Source organism: Carcharodon carcharias, chromosome 6 (genome assembly GCF_017639515.1).
Source record: "Carcharodon carcharias isolate sCarCar2 chromosome 6, sCarCar2.pri, whole genome shotgun sequence".
NCBI lineage: Eukaryota > Metazoa > Chordata > Chondrichthyes > Lamniformes > Lamnidae > Carcharodon > Carcharodon carcharias.
Genome location: NC_054472.1, coordinates 55,472,944 through 55,482,402, shown reverse-complemented (window position 1 = coordinate 55,482,402; position 9,459 = coordinate 55,472,944). Strand labels below are relative to the sequence as shown.

General features: G+C 38.8%; 1 protein-coding gene across 1 annotated transcript in view; it reads right to left on the bottom strand.

The window, feature by feature from the left end:
• Positions 1–2,384: 2,384 nt before the first annotated feature.
• The window catches only part of sdha (succinate dehydrogenase complex, subunit A, flavoprotein (Fp)), a 45,205-nt gene continuing 38,130 nt past the window's right edge, over positions 2,385–9,459 (bottom strand). Inside the window, exons 13-15 of the mRNA XM_041189376.1 lie at positions 8,838–8,968; positions 4,212–4,325; positions 2,385–3,036 (exon numbers count right to left, since the gene is read on the bottom strand). Coding sequence (XP_041045310.1) covers positions 2,950–3,036; positions 4,212–4,325; positions 8,838–8,968 — 332 coding nt within the window. The 3' untranslated portion in view covers positions 2,385–2,949. The remainder of the gene's footprint in view (positions 3,037–4,211; positions 4,326–8,837; positions 8,969–9,459) is intronic.

The following is a 9,459-nucleotide window of genomic DNA, read 5'->3' as shown; positions in this document are numbered from 1 at the left end:
TTAGTAGGAGGAGGCCAAGACCATCCACTCTGCTCTTCTGACTGAAGATGGTTGAAAATACTATAGCCTTGTCTTTTGCACTGACGTGCTAGGGCCCCCATCATCATAGATGGGGAAATTTGTCAAGCCTCCACTTCTGTTAATTGTTTAATTGCCCACCATCATTCATGACCGGGTGCTGCAGGGCTCAAGCTTTAATCTGTACTGTGCCACAGCATTGAAACAGCTCTTTATCAGTCACAAATGACATCCTACAAGACTGTGTCAAAAGTAAATTCTCCCTCTTCAGCCTTCCTGTCTGCAGCCTTTGACATGGTTGAACAAGTCATCTTCCTCCAATGCTTCTCTATCATCCCCAGTTGAGTGGGACTAATCTCATCTGGATCAATTCTTATCTACTCATAGCCAAAGAATCACTGCCAATGGATTCTCTTCCTGCTCCTGCACTGCTACATCTAGTGTCCCTTCGGGATCTATCCTTGGCTCCCTCTATTTCTCATCTACGTGCTGCCGACAGAGACATCATCTAAAGGCAAAGCATTAATTTTCAAATATATGAAGAGACATCCAACTCTACCTCAGCACACATCTCTTGACTTCTCCAATGTTGCTAAATTATCAGACTGTTTATCCGACATGCAGTACTGGATGAGCAGATATTTCCTCCAATTAAATATTGAAAAGACTGAAATAATTGTTTTTCGTCCCTGCTCCAAACTCTGTTCCTTAGTTACGAACTCCATCTTTCTCCCTGATAACAGTCTGAGTAAGCCAGTCTGCTTGCAATCGAGGTGTATATTTAATCTCGAGATGAGCTTCCAACCTCATATTTGTGTCATTAATAAGACCGCCTATTTCCACCTCCCTAACATTGCTCGACTTCATCCCTGACTCATCTGCTGCTGAAACCCCCATTAATACCTTTGTTATCTCTGGACTCGACTGTTCCAACGCACTCCTGGCTGGTCTCCCACATTCTAGCCTTTGTAAACTTGTGCTCATCCAGAACACTACTCTTAACTTGAACAAAGTCCCATTCCACTCTCACTCCTGTGCTCACTGGCCTACATTGGCTCCCATTCAAGCAACATCTTCACTTCAAAAATTCTCATCCTTGTTTTCAAATCACTCCGTGGCCTTCCCCCTCCGTATCTCTCTAATTTTGAGCCCCACAACCCTCTTGAGATATCTGCACTCTAATTCTGGTCTTGTGCATTCTCAATTATAAATGCTCCAACTTTGGTGACTGTGCTTCAGCTGTCTAGACCCTAAGTTCTGAAATACCCACCCTCCAACTCACTTTCCTCCTTTAAGACAGTTCTCAAAAGTTCTCCCTTCGACCAAGCTTTTGGACACCTGACCCAAATCTTATGTGGCTCGATGCCATACTTTACCAATACTGTCATGGACAGATGCATGTGACAGGTCAATTCATGAGAGCAAGGTCAATTAGGTTTTTCCCCTTTCTTGGCTCTCTCACCACCTGCCATATGCCTAGTGTGGCGGCAGGGTCAGTAGTAATGCTGTTGGTGATGGTCCTTAAAATTCCCAGAGTGCATTCTGGCCTTTGCTATCTTCTGTACTTCTTGCAAGTGCTGTTCAACATTGGAGAGCATTGATTAATTAGCTGAGGGAGAGTGGTAGGTGGTAATCAGCAGGAGGTTTCTTTCCCCATGCCTGACAAGATGCCATGAGACTTTGTGGGGTCCAGAGTCAATGTTGAGGATTCCCAGGGTCACTCCCTCCTGACTGTATACCAGTGTATCCCAGCTTTTGGTAGGTCTATCCTGTTGATGGGATAGGACACACCAAGGGATGGTAATTGATGAATCTGGGACATTGGTTCTATGGTGTGATTCACTGAGCATGATGATGTCAGGCTTATCCTTGACTAGTCCATGTGACAGCTTTCTTAGTGTTGACTCAACTCCCCACATATACCTGAGGAGGACTTTTAAAAGTTTACTGGGCTGAGTGTGCCCTTTGTCATTTCCAGTGCTGAGGTTGATGCCAGTGGTCTGTCAGGTTTCATTCTTAATTGACTTTTCTGCAGTGGCTTGATACAACTGAGTGGCTTGCTAGGTCAGCTCAGGGGGGAATTAAGTAATGCACATTGCTGTAGGTCTGAAGTCATTTGTAGGCTAGAGTGGCTTAGGATGGCAGATTTCCTTCTCTAAAGAACATCAGTGAACCAGCTGAGTTTTTACGACAATCTGATAATTTCAAGGTCATCATTACTGAGACTAAATTTTTATTCCAGATTTATTAAATTTAAACTCCCCCAGCTGCCGTGGTTGGAATTGGACACATGTCTCCAGAGCACTAGTTCACGCCTCTGGATTGCTAGTCAACTATGCTACTGTAAATCAATTTGAACTTCAGTAAAGCATTTATACATTTTATCAGTAAGCATGTGTGAGACATAATAAACTACCATACATAACTATTTTATATCACTCCCAAGCACACTGATATTGTCCTTCAGCAACCAAATAAATAGTTTATTTGCCTTTGAATTGCATGCATCTTCAATTTGTATTCTGTATCAGTGGAAAGGTAGAATAGCCATCAGCAGAATAATTATTAAAATCGGAAAATCCCCTCTCTGAGTATCAGTTGTTCAGCATTACAATGGATTTACTTTTAATGAACTGGCAGAGAAAAATCAAGTATCTTCAATAGAGTGCACATCCTCTGATGCGGCTGCGATAACTACACATTCTGCTGAAAAAGCACTATGTACAGACGTAGCACTGCTCATGTAGATTCAGAGTCACACTAATGTGAAAGATGTAGTTTACCCTTTACAACATACCTATGGTTAGAACATATGGATAGTTCAAAAAGAACCACATTTGCCATTATATCAGAATTTAATTAAATATGACAACAGGGAGTTACTTTTTCATGTTATTTTAGTATGTAATGGATGTACCAGCCTAGCCAAATTTAATAAGAACGAATTGCTGGTGGAACTGAGGCACACTCTTTTGCATCCAACGTCGTGTCAATTACAGGTCTGTATTCCAACGTAATCTGGAATTTAAAACAAAGTTATAAATAAATGCTCAGAACAGAAGCATGTTTAGTGCCCTGTATCCTTGCCTCTTCCATCCTTCTACTTCACTTCAAGCAGCCATTTCCAAGGATTGGGTGCTCCCTTGGGGGTTTTCAATCTTTTGTGTGTGGAGAATGGTCCACAGATATTGATATACTCACCAGGACACCCAAACTCCTTTCAAAAATATCAAAAAAAGATATTAATTCAGAAAGTGCCAGTAAGTCAACCAAATGATGAAAATTTGAGACAGCTCTACCCAGACATAAACCTAATGACCCTCAGCATCTGTTCACAGACATCCCCACATTTCAGTTTAAAAGCTTATGTTCCACAATTAATGGGATAACTACATGAAAGCTGACTCAATGGAATGCAAGCTTAATTTAGTGTATTCATGCTTCACATTTACTTTTCACCTCTCATCATAAGCACATGCACCTAATTAGTGTATTAAAGAAACCCCATGTGGAGTCTAATTAGAAACATTGTATTTCAGATACTCCATTTTAATCAGACCTTCTATTACACACAAGCTCTTGCATAGTAAGCCTCTGGCTCAGTGGTAGCATTCCTGCCTGTGTCAGCAGATGCAAGGTGCGAACCGCACTCCAGACAATCCCAGCAAGCGGAGGCCAGAGTTCTGGCTCGGAATTCCAGTTTGACATCCAGCGGGTACTCATGTCTGGTTCAGGGTGTTATTCTCCCCCACCACCCCATTGTATGGGTCATATAAGGCTGTAAAAGCTCTCCCACCATCTAGGACTAATCACTCAATCAACTAATATGAAGATGGTCATGGCCGTGGAAGGAGCATTCACATCACAGCCTGTCAGACTTTTAATCAACCTGAAAATCCTTGTATTCTACTAATGTGAAGCCTCATCGTATAGAACTGCCCACGGTTTTCTGACCATTAATTTTAATGATGGAAAGTCACGGGTAGGATACCTGTAATTTCCCATTTTTTGTATGCAAGTGAAGATTCAGTCAAAGAAGCATTTGTAATATTGTCATTATGATAATAAAAGCTGGTAACTACAAAAAGAAACATTCTTTTTATATAGGTGTATCAGTACTTTCAGTTAAGAAGAGTATTCAAAAAATCTGCTTGTGCAAACATCTTCCATTTGCTGCAATCAATAATTCTCACCTTCCCGGTCTTGGGATCCACATAGGAGATTGTGTGCTTTCTCCAATGTTCATTAAATGATTTCTTCTCTTGGCCTTGCAACGGTTTTGAAAAGTCATATTCATCAATTCTCACCTAAAATGAGAAGAGAGAGAGAGAAAAAATTACTGCACATTTCAGTCAAAGGCTCAGCAAACATCCTCAATTCTTTGCTTCACAAATGAGACAATAAACCAAAGCCCCATCTGTTCTTTCTGTTGGACTTAATCCCATAACACTATTCAAAAAAAAAAGAGCAGGGGCATTCTCCCTAGTGTCCTAACCAATATTTACCAATTAACCAGTAACACTAAAGCAGATTACCTTGTCATGGCCATATTGCTATTTGTGGAACTTTGCTGTGTGCAAATTGGTTGCCACATTTCCTACATTAACCAGTGACTCAATTTCACAATACCACTGCTAGTTGTAAAGCACTTTAGCATTTCCGAAAGTCACGGAAGGCATTATATAAATGTAAGTTCTTTTTCCCCTTTCCCACTACTTGATTCCAGATACTGGAGGTCTGATTTTCTGAATGCACAGTGCAGCCATGGAGCCTCCCCTACAAGGATATACTTCAAGGTATCACAGGTGTACTGCCCACGAGTTTCCATTGATTAACTTGAAAAGAGTGGAAAATCACAAGGAGCATCCTTACCATTTTCCAACATACATTCCCAGGTTGGTGGTTTACGCTAGGAGCCTACATTCTGAAAAAATGGGCTCTCTAAAACAAACAGCCACTGTTATTTTAAAATGAGCTCACTAAAACAATCCCACTGCTATTTTAAAATATGCCTCACAAAACAGACCCTCACTGGTATTTGAAAAACACAAACACTGTTTTTGAAAAGCTACTAAAACTAGAGAGATACATCCTTAGACAGAAACAAAAATAAACATAATTAGGCGAACCAAGATGCATTTAATAATCATTAGAAATTGGCTATCAGTTTGTGTTCTCTTGCAATCCCCTCTTCCTATTAAAGTGGTGCCTTCACCCAATGCCTTGCCAGAATTTTTGTTTGAAATTATTCTAAATTTGTTTTTCTTTTTTAGGTAGTGACATGCACTGGGGCAAAGTTTCCTCACTATGAAGAGCCCACATGTATGTCAGCTAAGTGAACAACAATCATTTGAGAGCCTGGATCATGCTAGCAGACTGTCTGACAGGGTGGCAGGAGGTGAAGCACAACATTGAAGTAAAATTGTGTTTAAAAGCATTCATATGGGAAGAGAAAATAAAATTCTATTTATAGATTTGGAACTTCTTCAGGTGACTATTAATGTGGTGTAGGGTTAAAAGAGAAAAAGGCTTTCATTTATATAGCACCTTTCATGATCTTAAGATGTTCCAAAGTGCTTTACAGCCAATGAAGTTCTTTATGAAGTGCTGACACTACAGAAAAATTCAGCAGTCTATTTGCACACACAGATATAAACAACCAGGTAATCAGTTCGCAATGAAGTTGGTTGAGGAATTACCCCCTGAGGGGGAAAATGCAGCCTCAGTTTATCTCCCCCAAAAGGGAGAAAGGACAAAGCACAAAGGGAAGAAAGAGATCAACAAAGCACTGACTCATGGATATAGACAGATATCAAAATGCAAACTGCTTCCAAGCAAAATTCCAATCTTAACTGAGACACCAAAATGACCTTTTGGGTAAAGTAGTTTCTCTTAAATTCTTTACTGGATTTATTAGTGATTATCTTCTATTTACGTCCCTTAGTTTTGGATTTTCCGCACAGATAGAAACATTTTCTCTATTTCAATCAAATCCTTTCATAATTTTAAAGATGTCTGTGGGGTTACCACCTCAGCCTTCGCTTCTTTTAGAAATAGACCCGTGGTCTCTATTTCCTCTTTATAATATGAGGGATAAAACTGTGTAAACTTCTATGTGTAGTCCAACCAAGCTTCAAATCAAGTTTAACATAGCTTCTCTGCTTTCAATTCTATTCCCCTAGAAATGAACCCCAGTGTTTTGTTTGCATTTTTATAGCCTTACTAATCTACATTACTAGTTTTAATGATTTATGAACCTGCACCCCTCATCACTTTGTATTTCTATCCAATTTTCCAAGGATTATGCAGCTTTCTTATTTTATGTTCCAAAATGAACACCCCACAATTTCTACATTGAAATTAATCTGCCATTTACATGTCCATTCCGTAATTTTGTTGACATTTTCTTGTATTTTCTAACAGTCTACCTCAGTATTCCCTATATCTCCAATTTGTTGTTATTCACAAATTTTGAAATTAGACAATTGGGATTCTGGAGTCAGTTGTGTATGTAAATGGTGAACAATAGTGGTTCCAGCACGGATGCCTGTGAAACACCACCACCTTATGCTGAAAACAGATATTAACACTACTCTGTGGTCTGTTTTGTAGTCAGTTTGCTATCCATTCTGCTACTTGTTCCCTGATTTTACATTCTCTGATCTTACTCATGAGGTCATGATCAGAATCTTATTGAAGGTCTTTTGGAACTCCATGTATACTAAATCTACTGCATTACCCCTATTCTTTCAGTTATTCCTTCAAATAAATCAATAAGTTGGTTAAGCATAAACTTCCTTCTTGGAATCCAGGTTCATTATTCTTATTATATTTTCAGTTTCTTGATGATTTCTACTACATTGGATTTCATTATCTTTCTTACTATCAATATTAAGCTAACTGGTTCATTGTTCCCCAAACTTGTGCTATCTCCCTTTTTAAATACAAGAATAATGTAAGTTGTCGGCCAGTCCTCATATTCCCCCTGCTATCTCTTCCCTTGATGTTTTAGTAAACATATATAATCTATCCAGATTAGGAATTATATTCCCTTAAATTTAACAAATTTATCAATTATCTCCCTTCTGCACCTTGAATTTTTTTATATTTTTGAAAAGCGCTTTTGTCATACTCACCCCAAATAAATCTCTCTGGTAAATAGAGGAAAAGTCATTATTCAATATTTCTGTTATTTTACTGTCATTACATGTGAGTTTATAAGAACATAAGAAATAGGAAGAGTAGGCCATTTGGCTCTTTGAGCCTGCTCTGCCATTCAATGGAATAGTGGCTGATCTGATTGGTCTCAACTCCATTTTCCAGCTTGTCCGCTTGACTCCCATGTTGATCAAAAATCTGTCATTGAATATATTTAATGATGCAGCCTCCACTGCTCTCAGGTAGAGAATTCCAAAGTTTGGCAGCCTTCAGAGAAGAAATTCCTCCTCGTTTGTCTTCAATGGGAAACCACTTATTTTGAAACAGTGCTCTCTAGTTCTAGATTTCCCCATGAGGGGGCAGCTATCGTGTCAAGCCCCCTCAGAATCTTGCATGTTTCCATAAGATCACCTCTCGTTCTTCTAAACTCCAATGAGTATAGGCCGAAACTCTTCTGTATCCCTTAGCAGCCTTATCTCCACTCTGATTTTCTTTTTGCTATTTACGTATCTGTAAAATATTTTGTTCTTCTTACATTCCTTGATAGCTTGTGTTCCTAATTGTATTTTTGGCTTATTTCCTAGCCTCTTCATATTCCCTTTGTTATCTATTTATTGCCTTTTCCTTTAGTTCCTTTAGTCCTTATCCTTTTATTCAGTCACAGTTTCATTATTGGCTAGCTTCTTCTTGTTTTTGAGTGGAATAAATTTCTCCTGAACTCCATTAATCACCTTTTAAAATTTTTTCCCACTGTTACACTATCTTTGTGTTTGTCGATATTTTTACGGTATATCTTCCCTAATTTCATTCTCACTCCCTCGAAATTAGGTTTTTTCCAATCTTTTACTTTGGTCTTTGTCTTGCTTATGCCTTTTTCAATCATTATTTTAAACCTTATTATGGTGTGATCAATATTACCTATATGCTCCCTATGTCTGCTTCTCTTAACTGCTCTGGGTCATTTCCCATTATTGGATCCAACAGGGATGCAACAGCACCCTTTTTACATAGTGGACGAGAAAGGAGTGTTTATTGCATTTGAAATAGCCGAAATCTTTCCCATTATTTTGAGACCATCAAACGTTATAAATAAACATTGAGCAGGTCAATGAGTCAGTTCCATAATTCAAGGCGGCTCTATATTATAAAAATTCTGTGCCCTTGTTCATATCCCTAATGTCCCTACTTCCCAAGTATGCACTCGTATGCTTTCTCGGGAAGTACATTCCACATACTCAAAACGCTTTATGTGAAAATGTTTTCCCCAGTCTCCAATTAACAATCTTAGCTAGAATTTTAGAAATTTTTTTATTCACTATACCTCTACTAGAAGGCCCTGACTACCCTATTTTAATAGAGTACTTCAATCAGATCCCCCTTTAACATCATCTCCAGTCCTAAACATAACTCTTTTATGCATCTCCTGTCATGGCTCAGCCCCTTTATCCCAAATATCTTTCTGGTGAATTATTACAACTTCTCTCAAAGACCAGTGTCCAGTAATGTTATCTATTCAGGTCTTGAAAATCATGGTAAACAATGAAAAAACACATCTGTGCTCAGTGACTTTCAGTAATTCATTTGACTGTACAATACTAAAGGTAGATTTGGCCCAGCCTGTTTGTGGCTGAATGATCACAACATTGTCATATTAATCAAACCTTGAAATCCTCCCTGGCATGCGCTCCCCTGCTCTCTTTGCGGGCCTCTGCACCATAGATGGTCTGTAGGGCACAAAGCATCAAGTTCTGCAGCTCCAAAGTCTCGATTAGGTCAGAGTTCCAAACAATACCTGAAACAAAGTGTGCGGCTCTCATTAAACATCAAGTACTGGTTTAGTAACTTTACTACATATTTGAACAGGACACAAATTTGTTCTCAGGTTATTGGCGTTGCTAATAATGGTGCATTTAATGGTTGACCCTATAGTTGACCAGGTCAACAGCTTGCTAAACCACATTAGAGGGAATCAAAAGCTGACCACATTATGTGGTCTAGAGTCACAAGTAGCCAGACTGATTCCTTCAGGCTTTTATAACAAGCTGGCATCATCCACAGTCAATTTGTTTTCCTGGTGCCAGCCACAATTTACCAGATTTATTACATTCAATTGCACAATTTTCCATGGTGAGATTTGAACTTTTAACCTCTAAACTGCTAATTCAGTAGCTTAACCACTACATTACCATACCAATTCAAATATGTTTCATTATGTGCTGTTATTAAAAACAATGATAAATTTGGAGCTTTTAAGACAGAAACATATATTTTGTTTATTTGAAT